This window comes from Lagenorhynchus albirostris, chromosome 7, assembly GCF_949774975.1.
Source record: "Lagenorhynchus albirostris chromosome 7, mLagAlb1.1, whole genome shotgun sequence".
Classification (NCBI taxonomy): Eukaryota; Metazoa; Chordata; class Mammalia; order Artiodactyla; family Delphinidae; genus Lagenorhynchus; species Lagenorhynchus albirostris.
This window is the reverse complement of record NC_083101.1, coordinates 10,573,268-10,591,779: the sequence shown is the minus strand read 5'-3', so window position 1 is coordinate 10,591,779 and position 18,512 is coordinate 10,573,268. Positions and strand designations below refer to the sequence as shown.

At 36.9% G+C, this 18,512-nt stretch overlaps 1 protein-coding gene across 2 annotated transcripts in view; it reads right to left on the bottom strand.

The window, feature by feature from the left end:
• SCAI (suppressor of cancer cell invasion) overlaps positions 1–18,512 on the bottom strand; it is a 132,663-nt gene that overhangs the window by 18,927 nt on the left and 95,224 nt on the right. For both annotated transcript variants that reach the window (XM_060153297.1, XM_060153296.1), the window contains 8 exons: positions 13,686–13,782; positions 12,533–12,631; positions 12,225–12,377; positions 10,429–10,530; positions 9,783–9,884; positions 8,965–9,043; positions 6,967–7,066; positions 5,104–5,185 (listed from right to left, as the gene is read on the bottom strand). In XM_060153297.1, the coding sequence (XP_060009280.1) occupies positions 5,104–5,185; positions 6,967–7,066; positions 8,965–9,043; positions 9,783–9,884; positions 10,429–10,530; positions 12,225–12,377; positions 12,533–12,631; positions 13,686–13,782 (814 nt within the window). The remainder of the gene's footprint in view (positions 1–5,103; positions 5,186–6,966; positions 7,067–8,964; positions 9,044–9,782; positions 9,885–10,428; positions 10,531–12,224; positions 12,378–12,532; positions 12,632–13,685; positions 13,783–18,512) is intronic.

Here is an 18,512-nt window from a genome sequence, read left to right as displayed (position 1 = left end):
ACAGCAGTCAACAGTCATCAGTCAAACACTTTAGGACAAGGCTGTTTAGATAAATATGACTGTTTTGACAAATGTGTAAGTCATGTTTACTGGCAGGGATCCATCTCTGTCATATATAATTAAATACTCAAAGGATTTTCTTCTTCCAAGGAAAGAAAAAGCAGAATTCAAAGAAGTGTTGCCCAAAATGACAGGTTTGTGTTTTTTTTAACCCCACTAGTACTACATTATTACAGATAAAGCCTATTACCTGATGGAAATTTGAGAGCCAAAATGTGAGCCACACTTGTTATGTTACAGACCTCGGCATTTCAATTCCTCTCTTCTGAAATGAGGCTCAGACTAGCACGAAAAGCTCCTCTTTTTCTAAATGTAGAAACATCTTGGGCTTTGGAATGAGAAAGACTGCTGGAATCAATTAGGCAAGATACTTAACCTCCAAGAGCAGTTACTGCAGCTGTAAAATAAGGATAATGGTGACTACCTTCATTTAATCATTCAACATATATTTATTGAGAATATTTTAAGTATGAAGCACTGGGTACATAAAGGTACATGTATATGCAGATATAAACACACACGAGGGACTTCCCTGGTGGTGCAGTGGTTAAGAATCCACCTGCCAATGCAGAGGACACGGGTTCGAGCCCTGGTCCGGGAAGACCCCACATGCCGTGGAGCAACTAAGCCCATGCGCCACACCTACTGAAGCCTGAGCGCCTAGAGCCCATGCTCCGCAACAAGAGAAGCCACGGCAATAAGAAGCCCGCACACCGCAACGAAGAGTAGCCCCTGCTCGCCGCAACTAGAGAAAGCCCACACGCAGCAATGAAGACCCAACACAGCCAAACATAAATAATAAATAAATAAATTTATATTAAAAAACAAAAACACATGGACTTCAGGGAAAACATAGCATAATGCTGATAGACCTTTACATTCTGGGCAGAACAGCTGAGCTTGCTCAGTGAATATGACTAGACCACGAAGACCTAAAGACACTGACATCAGAGATTACCAAACTAAATGGCCCAGCTAGATTGCCACACTGAGCAGCTCACTGTGACAAGTCCTACCTAGAACCTCAGAGATTCTAACCATTTTGCTAGCTTCCACTCTTATATCTGAGCAGAAGGGCAAAAATTATGAGTCTCTAAAACGACATATTCAGGAAAAACACCAGAAACAAACCATAATGGAGGAAAGAGACACCATGCAGGGAGAATTTTTTACATGATCATTGACATTCTCAAAGGGAAGAGAAGATATTTCAACCAGGATAAAAACCAATTATATATGTGTATGTATATATGTTTTACATACACACAGATACATCTATATCTTTGTGAAAGAAACATCTAGAGAACAAATGAAAAGCTCAATAAAAGGGTTAGAAGACAAAGGCAAGGGAATTTCCTACAGAGCAAAAAGACTGGAAGATGGAAAATAAAGGGCAAAAAAATCAGAGGACTAGACCAGAAGGTCCAATATATGAATTACAAAAATTCTCCAAAGAAAGAACAGAGAAAATGGAAGGGAGGAAGCCATTGAAACAACTCAAGAAAATGAGCAGAGTTTCCAGATTGAAAGGACTCACTAAGTACATGCCAAGTACCATTGTTAAAAGTAAACCCAGGGGCTTCCCTGGTGGCGCAGTGGTTGAGAGTCCTCCTGCCGATGCAGGGGACACAGGTTTGTGTCCCGGTCTGGGAAGATCCTACATGCTGCGGAGCGGCTGGGCCCATAAGCCATGGCTGCTGGGCCTGCGCGTCCGGAGCCTGTGATCTGCAACGGGAGAGGCCACAACAGTGAGAGGCCCGCGTACCGAAAAAAAAAAAAAAGTAAACCCAGACCTGGGCACTCTGTTAAGAAGCTGAAAAACACTGGAGACAAAGAGAAGATCCTATATATTTCCAGGGACTGAAAACAAGTCACATGAAAGAACTCAGAATTAGAATGCTTTGTACTTCTTAAGAAATACTGGAAGCTAGAAAGCAATGGAACAATGCCTTCCAAATTTCGAAGGGAAATAATTTCTAATCAATACCAAAACTACCATTTAAGTGTGATGGTAAATCAAAAACATTTGTAGAAGTGCAAGATTTCAAATATTTTACCTCATATTCACCCTTTCTCAGAAAGCTCCATTTTGCTGGAGATGCTACAGTAAAATGAGAGAATAAACCAAAATGAGAGAGTAAATGAGAGTGTCCAAGAAGAAGACATAGGATTCAGGAAACAGGGATTCCAATATAGAAGAGAGATGAAGAATTCCCAGAATAATAATGAAAAGAGATTCAGGGAGGAGAGCTGTGCAGTACATGTCGAGGGCACCAGTCCAGAGGCTTTGCAAGAGAATTCATCCCAAAGATAAAATTAAGAGAATGATGCATCTGAACAACCTGAAAGAAGATTAAGCAATTGGTGAGGAGCTTGGGGTTGAATCTGTGATAAGTTCAGAAAAAGAACCAGGAGCAAGATAACATTATTTGCTCCAGGAAAAGTAGAAAGTTGCATAGAAAAGAAAAAGTTTACTATGTGGCTTAGATGTTAAAAGCATTGTATAGTCATAATAATATAAGCACTAAATATTCAGTGAATCAAAATTATGGTATGTCTATTGTGTGGATAAAAGTTATAAAAGGTATGAATATGAAATGGGGATAGGAAGGGGAAAGAGAGTTAAATTTTTCTTCCATAATGGGATATCAATACATGCTGCTTAAAACATGTATTTTAAGAAATACAAGAAATAAAGATATTTCTTTAAGAATCAAGGAATATCAATACCAGCATGTGATTTAGAAAAATAATGGTTAAATACCAAAATAATTAACTTAAAAAGATGTAAATGGTAGCCTCTGGGAAGAGGCAAACAGGGGTAGGGCATGAGAGCGGGAGACTGCTGTTGTTAGTAACTCCTGGCGGAACTTGGCTGAGTAGATCTCACCCTGACCACACAAGGGAATTATGCTGATACCTGAGACCCACCCCAGGCCAAGCAAATTAGAATCACAGGAGTTGGGACCCAGGTACAAGTGGTTTTGAAGAGGGCTCTGAATGTTTCTGATGCACAGAAAGAGAACTACAGCTTTCAACTATATGGATGAGTTACTTTCATAAAAATTAAAAAGTAATACTGAAATGAAGAAATAACATGAAGTGTTTGTATTTACATGAAGAAACATTTAGAAAACACATATATGTTCATAAAACATTCATATGGATGAAATGGATATAACAAAGTATGTACTGAAGAAATAATACATGTCACCCAGTTCTTTTTCATTAGAAACTTGCAAAATGATAGTTTAAGAATTTTTACGTGCTTTGTGGGAAAAGTAAATGTCAGACACTTTCATATGTTAACACAGAGAACTGCACACCTGATTCAGAGGCATTAACTAATTTTTTAAAAGACCAAATTAGTCTACATCATGCTCTCATTTGCCTACTGCACATGGGCTCCCCATTTCATTTCTAAACATCAGAATGTTCTTGACAATTTAATTTTAGAGGAGTGACACTGCATGTGCCATCAACACCAAACACACACAGAAATCTATTATTCCACTGTTATCCTGGGTGTTGGGATATTGAAATTTAGAATTAAATCATGAGACATAATTCCAATTATGCACAATGGTGTTTTTTCAAAATCATCATCCAATACGCAGTCTACATCCAACCGACACTCTGGAAATAGCAGGTACATAACATGAATGATATTCTTGAGATTATAAAAGATGGTATCAAATAATGTCCAATTAAATTGAGAGAAATTAATAGATTGTGAAAATACTTTCAACACATGCTAGATCATAGTAAGCAATACACTTGCTTACTGTGCATCAACACATTCTGTTACATTGTTGAACTGTAGCAAATGTTTCCTTTTCATTGACAAAGGCACAGAATGCTTTTTTTGAATTCTGTGAAGACACAAAATGCCTGGACTCTTCTGATTTTATATGTTTAAATGGGGTAGCCAATAAACCTTTTCCTTTAGCAGCCTCCCACCCTCTCAAAAAGATTAAAAATGACAACAGCACACTCACAATTTAAGAGTGTACATAGCTAGTTTTCCTAAAAATCAAAAGTTGTAACGTTAAACTTGACAAAATGGGTAGCAAGAAACATGCTGAACAATGTAGGGTGGGATGGATGCTCTTGGAATTCCGACTTTAAAAAGTGAAACTAAGCATGAAAATTAGATGGAAAAATATGCTTGGGGTCAGCTTTTTTGGCTACCAAACATTTCTATTGCTCTCCTGAAATAAACCTATTAACGTTTGCTTCCCCATCTAATTATATGAACACCCACAACAGAAATAATTTTAATTGGCAGATCTGTGTTTCCAGCATATTTCTGAGTATACTGTCCACTAATGAAATATTCCAACCACATACAAAGGGCTCCAAAAATTCTGTTTTCATTTTCCTCTAAATTACTATTGTTTGAATTCTAACATCCAACTTTAAAGTGTCTCACTGCTGCCATTCTTTATATAATCATTGAAAACCACTGCTTCTATAGCAAAATATAAAAGAAAGGATTTTCACATTAAGTCCCTGTTACTTATTTCAGAATTCAGGGTCATCTTTTTTTACTTACTGTCGCAAATCAAAAAAAACAATAATAAGTGCATCTAAAACAATTTGTGTTGATATTCAATGAATATAACTCTATAACATGGGATAGAAATTCCACTTAAACTATAGTAGCTCAGTGTATAGAGGGGAAAAAGTTTGAAAACTAGAAAATAAAATGTTCCCATATACTTCAACCTCTATAAAAGAAAACTATTCTGGGTTATATAACAAAAATAAACCTCCCACCAGTGATCTTGGAAATCTTGAATTTTTTTTCCCGCAGGAGGATTTATTATTTTCCACTGAGTGTCCATTCATGCGTTTTCTTCTTGTTTCTATTCATAGCACCAGATCCTGACTAGCATGCACAACCTCAAAAGAAAAGAAAGACTAAATACAAACTGTGTAAAATTAAATAAAATAAAGCAAAATAAAAAGGCACATGTTCAGACTGGTTACCTCAAGGTGGTGCCATAGTGTCTAACGTGGAATAGCGCTCATGGAACTCACCTTATACGCAACACTATTGGATGAATCCACAATGATGAACAGGGGCTTCCTTGTGAAAGGATAGAGATCTCCAGGATGAAGGCTGGGAAAACAACAACAAGAGTAACAGTGAATGACTGTATAACTTTATCAGCCAAGTCTCAGAAATCTTATTCATCAGTTTGGTCTGCTCACATCTCCTTTTTGTCACAGCACTGGGAGAAAAACAAAGATTAATTAAGCAAAAGACCAAAAAAGTCTGTATTTACTGGGGTAGACAAGTTAACAGTTTTATTTGGAAAAAAAAAATTCGAACATAATTATTATTCAAGAATATTCAAGCTGAAGAGAAGTCTATATATTTAATATATATATTAATATATTTAAAGATGGATTAATAAATACACATGAAAATCCCAGAAGTCAGCATTTAGGGACTTACTTAGTATTTATAAGTTCCTCCTAAGAACATGTTCTGAAAACAAGATGTAATAACACAACCAGATTTCTATTTCAATGAATCTTTCAAAATCTATATCCATTTTAAAGATTTTTATTATTTTAAGCTATATCTTAATATTGCAGACAATAAGCAGGGGCTCCCCTTCTATTATCTACATTTCCTCTGGACATGTGCATCAGAATCAGCTGGGGTGCTTGTTAAAGATACAGATTCACTGTGGCCCACAGAAGGCTAAAGTCCAGTAACATGCATTTCAGAGCCACTGCTTAAGGTCACAATTTTGGTGTGCATGCTCTTTCCCATGGTTGGTGGACAATGTGGGTAGTTTATAAATATTAATGTAAATATACAAAATGATGTTGTCAGTGAGCAGTATCATCAAACCCCAATATATTTCAAATACAAGTTTTTCTGATATAAATCATTTACAACTATGGTCAACTATAGCACCAACACATGGCTTGGGGGACAATTAGCTATTATATGTGTAATTTGAAACATTTCCCTCTGCCCTCCCTTCCCCACTCTTTAATATGAACAGTTATATTTTTATGTAAAGTGCTATTAAAAATGCAGTTTCAAGCAAGTCCTGTTTCCTCTATAATGAGACTGCTCTCTCTCAGCTAGGGAAGTTTTAGAGCCTATAATGGCCCAACCAGTGAATGCACTGAGCAAACTTTCATGGATGAAATCTCTTTGAAATCATACAGCTAACTTCATTTTTGCTATATCACACCAACATAACCTTATATTAAAAAGCTTATATTGGAAAAAAAAAAAAAAAAGCTTATATTGGGCTTCCCTGATGGCACAGGGTTAAGAATCCGCCTGCCAATGCAGGGGACATGGGTTCAAGCCCTGGTCCGGGAAGATCCCACATGCCGCAGAGCAACTAAGCCCGTGCACCACAACTACTGAGCCTGCGAGCCACAACTACTGAGCCTGTGTGCCACAACTACTGAAGCCCGTGCACCTAGAGCCTGTGCTCCGCAACAAGAGAAGCCACTGCAATGAGAAGCCCACGCACCACAACAAAGAGTAGCCCCGCTCGCCGCAACTAGAGAAAAGCCCGCGTGCAGCAACAAAGACCCAACACAGCCAAAAATAAAATTAATTAATTTTAAAAAGGTTTATTTTGATATTAACGTGCATCATGTCCTGCCTTATTATTTATGTATATATTTATTGTCTCCTCCAACTTGAATGAACAGATCTCCAGTGATTGAATAGTTCCTGACATATAATACATACTCAATAAAAAATTGTAAAATAAATATTAACCAACAATTCTAATTGCCTAAGATAGTCAGAGCCTGAGATATTGCTGGAATCCAAATAAGTGTTATGAATAGCAGTCTAAGGGAACATTCCATTTTACTTAATATTTTATAAGAGAGAACTATGATTTTTATAATACATACCAGTGCATTTCTTTGTGGGATTGATTTCGTTTGTGGATGGCATCTCCATTTATAATATCCCGGTTACTATTAGTAAGTACCCCTCCAAAATCATAAGGACCTATAAAAAGAAAGGGAAGAATCCTAGACTTCAATTGGAGAGTAGCATTGATCTGATGTTCAAACATAAAGGTGTTGGGTGAATCTTTCATTGATACAAATGGAAGATAATTACAAAACATTTTTATTAATTGAACATTTAACATTTTAGTTTAACTTAGCATTTAAATGATTTCAGCATGTTGCCTGTTCCAATATTTTAAAAGATCATCTGACCATCTTCATCAGTTCTTCAGATTATAATGAGAAACAAAACAAGAATCTACTGCATCCCATTATTCTGGGTAAAAAAGAGATGGAGATCTGGGATGTTCAAAATGATCTTCTCATTTCAAGCAAAACTAAAATCTCAAGTCCAACAAAATTATTTAAGTAAGAAAGTTGCAGAATGGAGTCCTAATAATTTCTTAAATATAATTTTAAGAGGGCCACTAATTGTAAAATGTAGGGAAATTTTTGAATGGAACTTGAAAATTCTCACTGACAAAAACTTCATTTTTAAGAAAAGAATTACCAAATACCAGTGTAGGAAAAAATCCACTATCATTATTATTACATCAACCACTGTAATTCCGGTTTGGGAATTAGCCATTTCCCACTGGTCCTATCAGTTAGTTAAATAAACTCTTGTGTAAATGGAACAGCAACCGTGGGATGTTAGGAATAATCTCTCTCAAAGGACCATTCAGTTAGTAACTACTGTACTTTGAAAAAAGTAAAACAAGAGATCAATACATTAGGTGGGGCCCAGAAAATCTGATTCAATAGTGTATAAGATATGGAAATAATTATTTATAAATAAAAGTACTAACTTTATCACCAAAAAATTAAAGTATTTATGATTTTGCATCACTTTTTTTTTTTTTTTTTTTTTTTTTTTTTTGCGGTACGCGGGCCTCTCACTGTTGTGGCCTCTCCCGCTGCGGAGAACAGGCTCCAGATGCACAGGCTCAGCAGCCATGGCTCACGGGCCCAGCTGCTCCGCGGCATGTGGGATCTTCCTGGACCGGGGCACGAACCCGTGTCCCCTGCATCGGCAGGCAGACTCTCACCCACTGCACCACCAGGGAAGCCCCGATTTTGCATCACTTTTAATAGTGTTATAGTTTATCCCTTAAAAAAAATCACTGCAATGAAGACAGATTTATTTTGTTTTGTTTTCATTTTAACACTTTAAGAGGATCTGTAGGTCATGCAAGGAAGATGGCAGGGACATGCATTGTATAAAGGAATGCAAATTTCAACAAACAAATGAGGAGGAAAATGTTAAGGATGTTAAGAACAATTTTTTTTTTGTCCAGGTAGAGATTTAATTGCCTTGTTTACATCCAAGCTACTCATCTAGTTCAACCAATTTCATATATTCTGGACTCACATGTTCTGGACAGCTTCAAGTTTTTATTCTAAAATAGCATCCCAATATTCTACAGATTGAATCCATAAAACCAAAGAAAGGACACAAAATAAAATTATGTCAAGGACTTGAACTTTCACAGTTACAAAAGTGCACTGATTTCTACAAGACTTTCAGCCACAGTGAAGCCGCTGACCAGATTCCCGAACACACTAAAGGCTCAGAAAAATTCAACGATGTGAAGTAGATAATTAGGCTTGGTTATTCCATGCACATATATGTGTTTGTTTTTAGCAAATCTGTTAGAGAGGCATGCATGTAGTATGTGAATTTGCTGATTTTTTTTAACTTTACTGTATAATATTTCAGCAAATAAAACAGACTGGGGTATCTACAAGATTGCCGATTCAGCAAACAGACCAGGTTTCAAATTTGGGAGCCTCTCTAGAAAGCTTGAGATTGTCTGTGGGCTATGGGCCATCGCCTTGTAGAAAATAAAGAGAATTCAAGCCCTGCTCACGACAGGGAGCATTCCTTTATTGTACCTTCACTATCAGAACGACCTGTGGGGAAAACGCCAGTGGCTGACAGGTAAATCAGAAGCACACTATTGGCAGGCAGCTCCTGAAATTAAAGAAAATCACATATACAAAACGACAAACAGAAAACAACAGTTTTATTGAAAGTTCATGACATTTTACAGTTATAGGGAAAACAAGAACCTAATTTAACATATAATGGTCTCCTCCAAGAGAAAAGTCACTCTTGCTAGTTCCAACTTATAACTGTTTACACAGCAAAGATTCATTATTAACCTATAACCATTGCCAAAAGTTTTGAAGACAATCTCTGCTTCAAAACCCCATCATTTAAAGAACGTTCTCTGGAAAACTTAAGATGGAGAAGTAAAGATCCTGACTATAGGTCTAAAAGACAAACTTCCATCCGTGCCTTTCTCTATATAATCTGAGAGGAATTCCCTACTCATGGTTCTTTCAGACGACCAAAATGTTTCCCAGAGCCACCATTCAGGTGGCTATTCTATTTATAGAACATGCCTATAAAATCTGCTCCTGTTTTTCAGTTCTGCATTGACTATTATGCCTAAAGCAGTTTAGCAAGAAAAACCTGGAGAAAGGAGAATGATAATTAATCAATATTCTCATTAATTACTAGGGAACATTCAAAACATAATAAGCAATTTCCATTCCAAAAATAGCTATGATTAGGATATTCTAAGGCAGTTTTCATTTTCATATTATTCCTAAATTCTTGACTCAAATATTCAAAGAGAAGAGTGACTCTCAGATTCCATTTAAGGCACACTTTCCCCATATACTAAAAAGTACTGGATGATAGATACCTTAAAAGATGCTGCTAAGAATGTGTATAGTTGGCTGAATGTTGGTTTGTAGAGCAGGTACTTGTGGGGGTTTTCTCGCCTGGTAGGCTTGTCAGCTGATTCCTATATTTACACACAGAAAACAATGCACATACAGTCGGTCCTCTGCATCCATGGATTCACCCAACCACGGATCAAAAATATTTAGAAAAAAAATTCTAGAAAGTTCCAAAAAGCAAAACTTGAATTTGCTGTGCACCAGCAACTATTTACATAACATTTACAACTATTTACATATAATTTACACTCTATTAGATGTTATAACTAATCTAGAAATGATTCAAAGCATACGAGAGAATGTGCATAGGTTGTATGTAAACACTATGCCACTTTAAATAAGGGACTTGAGCATCTGCACGGGGGTCCTGGAACCAATCCCCCATGGATACAGACGGATGACTATACAAACTGTACTTGACATATGAATTATCAATGCCTATTTTTACTATCCTTTTCATTAAATATCTTTTTTTAATTAGCATTATGCTTATCTATTTCTCCTGCGTCTCATCAGGAGAATTCTTTATTCACACTCATGGCTTTCGCTGAATAATAGCATTCCAGGAGGAGCAGAAGCAGCAAATTGCAGATGTAGGGAGAAGGTCACCTGCATTCCTGGTTTATTCATCTGGGAAGCTAAATTCATTGGCTCCCTTTCCAGGGCTTGTAACATCCGGAACATGTCAACAGTTAGTTCACTGAACTTAACCTGCAAGGAAAACAAACCTGACCATTAATGCAGTACGCAGATCTTGAAGTGTTTAATCATATTGTTACTCTTGACTTTCATGTGTACCTGATGACACTGGATATTTTATTCCAAAAAATTTCAAAAGACAGAAAGTTAAAAAAATTGTACAGTGACACCCTTATGCTCAATAGCTAGATCCTATAACATTAACATTTTTCTATATTTGCTTCATCACGTCTCGCTCCATCTATCAATACTTCTATCAATCCATCAATTTCCATAGGTATTTTTAAAAACAAAAAGTCACATAAACACAGAGACCTATATTAGATCCCATAAAACATGTTAAAACCAGCCAGGCTGAAATATGACTATGGCCCATTTTAAAATCACTTCATTACATTTTGGCACTACATAATGTTTAAGGTTGAATCCTGAGAATTGTCTGGAGGTCCAGTGGTTAGGACTTGGAGCTCTGACTGCTGGGGCCCTGGGCTCAATCCTGGGTTGGGGAACTAAGACCCCACAAGCTGCGTGGCACAGCAAAAAAAAAGAAAAAGAGAAAGGACTGTATCCTTTTCTATTTTGTTTTGTTTTTAACAACTTATTTTTTATTTATTTTTGGCTGCGTCGGGTCTCAGTTGTGGCATGCAGGCTCTTCACTGCAGTGTGCCGGTTTCTCTCTAGCTGTTACATGCAGGTTTTCTCTTCTCTAGTTGTGGCGCGCGGGATCTGGGGCGCGTGGGCTCTATAGTTTCCGGAACCCAGGCTCTCTCGTTGAGGCACGCGAGCTCAGTTGTTTTGGCGCGTGGGGCTTAGTTGCTCTGTGGCATGTGGGATCTTAGTTCCCTGACTAGGGATTGAACCCGAGTCCTCTGCATTGTAAGGTGGATTCTTTACCACTGGACCACCAGGGAAGTCCCCTCCTTTTCTATTTTGAATAATACTTCTACAGAACTTCATGTAGGCAAGGTTTTAATTTAAATTAAAATGTTTTAATTTAGAAATTTGCAAATTAAAGCTTTAAAATTCAAAATTGGAGAATTATAAGAAAAAGTTAACAACAACAAAAATGACAGATGTAAGGGAAGGATCCAAAATTAAAACTTGTATAAGTAATACATATAGAAAAGTGTATCCACTGGTGACTTTTCCAATATCCCATAATTTTCAGTAAATTACAGTTGTAGTACCTTAAATCCTCATTGTCATGGGACTATTCTGTCATGAAAAAATATCTGAAATTTGCTTTTGACAAATGTACTTAAAAATAACTCCTCCCCCATTTTTGCCTGATTGTAAAGGCAATATACAGATGTAGAAAGTTGTAAGGAAGAAAATAAAAATCACTTAAAATTTTGCTAAATTTTTTAGAGATAAATCTTTTATGATATTGGTATATTTCTTCCTTGTCTTTTTCTTGTGCATATATGTATTATACGTAGACATTTTAACATATACAATAAAATAATTCTGTTTACATAGGTCCATATTATTTTCACTTGCCATATCGTAAGTATCTTCTTCTGTGATTAAAAATTCTTTCTAAACCATTTAAATGTCTATGGTACAGTCCATATATAGACACAGCATAATTTAACTATTTCCTAGCAAATGGATGTTAGGATATTTACAATGAAATAATTCTGTAACAATCAAAAGTACTATTTTTCAAAGTGAATTTTAAGCATAATTCCTTCACAGTTCTTTACCTGGTTATTACAATTACCAATAATGAGTGCATCAGCCAGAGACAACTGTCCCACAATCATGCCCTGTTCCAGCAATGGGGCTCCTGTTTCAGCAAGGCGATTAGACGTGATAACAATGGTATTATCATCATTTAATACCATCACAGGGTCTGCCTGGAGAAAAAGCAGTAAGTGGTTGATGGCCAAGACAAAATGTCAATATACGAAGTTATTCCTTCTTTTTGACATATACACATAGTAAAAAAGTATACCACATATGTATGCATTTACATACATAATTATGACAACCTTTCTTGTCAAGAACTGACCTCAATGAAAGCTGCTACTTCTTGAAGCACCAGGTTCCATTCCACTTGATCTTCAGTATTAAAGCGGTGAGTATAATCTTCAATTTCATCCGAGAGTTCCTGATTTTACAATATCACAAAGAGAAATGGTTATAGAAAAAAATCATAAAAATACATTGTATATTGTACCATACTCCTGACAGAAACTGATACAGTTAAGAAATTTGATTATTATCAATATACGGTCCCAGTTATAACCAAAACAGAGTGAAAATTACATGGGCTTGTTTCAAAATCAAAAACTCCAAAATGATAACACATCAATAAGATCTTCATAGAAATCCACAGTGACCCATACCTACTCAGTGCTACATCAGCAATGACCTTATTAACAGGAAACTCTTAAAGGTAAACTCCCCCAAATTTTAACATTAAAAAAAAATAAATATAAATTCTTTGTATTTATATCATACTATTTCTTTTGGAAATAATCTTATTAGTAACTGGGGATGGAGGAAGAAGGCTTGTCAAAACTAGCATGTTATACTGAATCACTTTGCTGTACACCTGAAAATAACACAATACTGTAAATTAACTATAATTCAATAAAAAAAAAAAGCAAAAACTAGCATGTTATACTCGAGCGCCAAAAAATCAAGAAGTATGCCATTGAAACCACTAACTGAATACAGAGTGTAACCAGAATGTAGCATGCAATAATTACAGATATTAAGTGAATCTAGAATGCAGTTAACTCTTAATTACCTGAGGTAATGAAGGATAGAGTGATGCAGACATACTAAAGGGAGGAAAAATCGAAACTCATTCACACCTTTGTAAAACATTTTTCTTGACCTAACTTTTCAATTATTTTCTTAAACCAAATATTTTAACTTTTGTTTGCATTTGCCAACCATTCATTGATGGGTGATGAAATGTAAAATAAACTGAGGGGACAAAAGTAAGCAATTAAGACAATTATCTCTGGTGTATTTGAAATATGAAGAGTTGGAAAAATTTTTTATCATTACCCTTGTCATAAGTTACCATACTCTCAAAGTTGTAATGATTTAGATATATCAAAATTATTTTAACCTTAAATCTATTTTTAAAAAACAAAATTATCCATAGACAATGAGAGATTAGGATTTTAATTATTTTAAAGTACATTTACCTTCACCAGATCCTTTACAACATCCATTTTGTTGAGAAGAAGACAAACTACTATAAATCTTGCATAGTATCGTAGCTTCTTAACTACCAACTCAGGTCTATGGTAGAAAAATGGAAAATCATTCATGACATTTAAAAAAATATGCTTTTTGATTTTTCTAACTTTCTGATAGCTTTTTAAACTCTTTTGATACTATTTTGCACAGTTATAAACATTGCTTCATATAACCTATAGTCTTTTAACACATTTCTTACTCAATGGTTCATTACATTGTTCATTCATATATTAAATTCATTCAAGAAGTATCTATTGAAACTTAGATGCATCAGGCACTATGCTAAGTACTAGATTAGAATGATTTAAAAAAAAAAAACTATAGACACAGTCCCTTCCCTCACAGATCTTATAGACAGAAAAGTACTTAAAATGTAGAGGAGACGGATAAATACTTAAAATACTGGAATAAATATTACAATGATGTAATATTACAAAATATTACAATGATTACAATTTGAGCCCACAGGACAGGATCTTGGGTGAGAGAAGGCATCTTAGCGAGAGTAATGTTTAAGTTAAGACTATACGGAAGACGTTACAGTAGAAACTAACACAACACTGTAAAACAACTACACCCCAGTAAAAAAAATTAAGGGCTTCCCTGGTGGCGCAGTGGTTTAGAGTCTGCCTGCCGATGCAGGGGACATGGGTTTGTGCCCCAGTCCGGGAAGCTCCCACGTGCCGCAGAGCGCCTGGGCCCGTGAGCCATGGCCGCGGAGCCTGTGCTCCGCAATGGGAGAGGCCACAACAGTGAGAGGCCCGCATACCGGAAAAAAAAAAAAAGAGAAGTCACTGCAATGAGAAGCCCATGCACCACAATTAAGAGTAGCCCCTGCTCGCCACAACTAGAGAAAGGCTGTGCGCAGCAACGAAGACCGCAGACAAAAATAAATAAATCAATTTTTTTAATTAAAAAAAGATGAGAAGACAACAGTCAGGAAAATATGAGGCAAAAAGACTTCTAGGAAGATCAGTCTTTGTTTTGAAATCTTATTTTTCTAACGTTAATACAATCAAGCCAGTTTTCTTATGCTTACTATTTGTATGCCATATCTTTTCCTATCCCTCTACTTTCAAGTACCCGTGTCTTTTCATGGTAACGCATCTTTTGTAGACAGTATATAGTTAGGCCTTGCTTTTTTATCCACTTTGACAATCTCTGCCCTGTATACTCAGGAACTCAGACCATTTACATTTAGCCTTATTGTTGCCTTGGCTGAGTTTGCAACTCTCACCCTGCTATTTGTTTTCTACTTGCCCCTTCTGTGTTTGTGGTCCTCTACTGCTCCCTCCTTGCTTTCTTTTCAGCTAATCAAATATATTTTAGTATTCTATTTTATATCCTCTATCAGTTTCGTATTTATACTGCTTCATTACTGTTCTTTTCGTGATTGCTAGGAATAGCAACACATGTCCTTAGCTTATTAAAGGCTATTTACAATCTATATTACACCTCTTCACGCCTGACCCTTAATATTTATCCCTTATCTGGAATTCCCTGGCGGTCCAGTGGTTAGGACTCTGAGCTCTCACTGCTGAGGGCCTGGGTTCGATCCCTGGTCAGGGAACTAATATCCCTCAAGCCTCACAGTGTAGCCAAAAATACATATATATATTTATCCCTTATCAATTCAAACCGGACATTTCCAATTTCTACTTCCTGTTTTCCACATCCTGCATTGCAAATAAAAAACCTTACAACGATATATTTTTTGTATATGTTTCGCATTTTCCGTAATAAAAATTTTTTAAATTCCTCTTTGACCCATGAATTATTTAGAAATGTGTCTACTGATTAACATAATGATTTTTTTAAACTGTGTCTCGCTCTTAATTTTTAATGGAATTGAACCACCGTTAGACAATGTATACTTGAAAAATTATTGAAACATTTTTTTGTGGCAAATATAAGTCAACTTCCCAAAAGTTTCATATAAGCTTGAAAATTATGTGCATTCGCTTATTGTCGTATGCACTTTCATGCACATTAAAACAAGTTTTCAATTATGTTACTCAAATCTTATAGTTGCTTATCTTCTTGACACATAATTAAATGTTATATTAAAAATCTCCATGTACAATACATGTGACCATTTATCAATTCTCCCTGAAAATATGCCACTTTTTGCTTTATTATTATGTTACATTACTGGGCATATACAAGTTTAGAAATTTTTTATTTTCCTGAGTTGTTCCTTTTATCATTATGAAGTAAAGCTCCATTCTTAATAATATTTTCTGCCTTAAATATAAATAATGTATACATAAATAGAGCAGCATTTCTTCCCCTTAGTATCTGTCTCATTTGTCTTTTACTATGTACGATATATCTTTGGAGGGCCTCTTGTAGATAGTATATTACTGAATTTTTCTTAAAAAGGCATACTGATAATCTCTGACTTTTCCCTAGGAAGTTTAGATCACTTTCATTGACTATGATTACCAATGTACTTGGACTTGTTTCTACTTTATTATTTCGTGCTATAATTATACTTTTTTTCATATATATTCCTTTCGTACTTTTTACTGTAATGATCATAATTCACTTTCCTCCCCCTTCTACCTGTTTTGAATTTACACCTTCTCCTTATGTTCCTTAAAAATATTTTTCTTGGGCTTCCCTGGTGGCGCAGTGGTTGAGAGTCCGCCTGCTGATGCAAGGGACACAGGTTCATGCCCCGATCCGGGAAGATCCCACATGCCGCGGAGCGGCTGGGCCCGTGAGCCATGGCTGCCGAGCCCGCACGTCCGGAGCCTGTGCTCCGCAACGGGAGAGGCCACAACAGTGAGAGGCCCGCGTACCGCAAAAACAAAAACAAACAAACAAACAAAAAAAAATATTTTTCCTAATATTTTAATAAACAAACTTTACTTACTCTAAGCTTCCTCTGAACAATAAATGGAGCTTACTAGTATGGTTGAATTCTTTATTTTCTCCCTTCTTTCATGTTGTTTTCCAGGATTTGGCACCATTTTATCTTAATAACCTCAATTAGCCATTATTAAGATGATTACTGTCTTATAAAGTCCATGCTTCCTTAGGAAGCAAGGGGATAATTTTTTCTCATGAATCCTTGTATATCATCCCTTCCTTTTAGTTTCAATTTTCCTCTTCCTGAAGAAATCCTTAGAAGTTCCTTTATGTCACCAAAACCAACCATGCTCCTGCCAGGCTGTCATAGCACTGGTCAGAGGGTTAATGACCTGGGGATTTCCCTCACGTTCTTGACAGCTAAGCTTTCCATTTAAAGGGATGGTTGATCCTTTTTTTAAAATAAATTTATTTATTTTAAAATTTTTATTTATTTTTATTTAATTTATTTATTGTTTCTGGCTGTGTTGGGTCTTCACTGCTACGCACAGGCTTTTGTCTGGTTGCAGCGAGCGGGGGCTACTCTTCGTTGCGGTATGCGGGCTTTTCATTGTGGTGGCTTCTCTTGTTGCGGAGCATGGGCTCTAGGCACGCGGGCTTCAGTAGTTGTGGCTCGCGGGCTCTAGAGAGCAGGCTCAGTAGTTGTGGCGCATGGGCTTAGCTGCTCCGCAGCATGCAGGATCTTCCTGGACCAGGGATGGAACCCGTGTCCGCTGCACCGGCAGGCGGATTCTCAACCACTGCACCATGAGGGAAGCCCCAAATTTATTTATTTTATTTATTTATTTTTGGCTGCATTGGGTTTACGTTGCTGCATATGGGCTTTCTCTACTTGCGGCGAGCAGGGGCCACTCTTTGCTGAGATGCACAGGCTTCTCATTGCAGTGGCTACTCTTTGTTGCAGAGCACGGGCTCTAGGCGCACAGGCTTCAGTAGTTGTAGCACACAGGCTTAGTTGCTCTGTGGCATGTGGGATCTTCCCAGACCACGGATTAAACCCATGTCCCCTGCACTGGCAGCCGGATTCTTAACCGCTGCACCACCAGGGAAGTCCTGCAATGGTTGCTCCTTTTTAGCCAGTACTTCTAGGTGTTTTGGACGCGCAGGCTCAGCGGCCATGGCTCACGGGCCCAGCTGCTCCGCAGCATGTGGGATCTTCCCGGACTGGGGCACGAACCCGTGTCCCCTGCATCGGCAGGTGGACTCTCAACCACTGCGCCACCAGGGAAGCCCCCTTCTAGGTGTTTTGAAGACACTATTTTAGATTATCTAGGCTGACACACTGTCAGAAGTGGAATTCAAAACGGAAGGAAAATTTGTAGGAGGTTGATGTCAATTCATACTTAAAATATTAATAAGACAATTCCATTAATTTTTTGAGAAAAAAACAGGTTCTATGAAACTATATGATAAATTATACAATCATGTAACACAGACTACATGAACATATACTGAACCAGGGATTGGCAAACTTTCTATAAATGGCCAGACATTAAATATTTTAGGTAGTGCAGGCCAAATATGGTGTCTATAGCATATTTAACTTTTTTTTCACAACCTTTAAAAACGTAAAAAGTATTCTAAGCTACCAGACAGTACAAAACCAGGCCATAGTTAGCATATGAAGTGAGGAGGCATTCGACTTTGGAAACCACTGTGTTGAACTGCTATCCACTCATACACATGAGAGGCTATCCTATCAAGCCTGAAAACCTGAATGATGACCCACAGCCTGCTGCCTGCTGCAGAAGAAGTCATCCTGTGAAGCTCACGACTGGGAGGCGTCAAAGTCTTCAAGTTTAGATTCACATTTTCCACTATTAAAAACTTCAGGGCTTCCCTGGTGGCACAGTGGTTAAGAACTAATCTGCGAGCTCTATTTACAATAGCCAGGACTT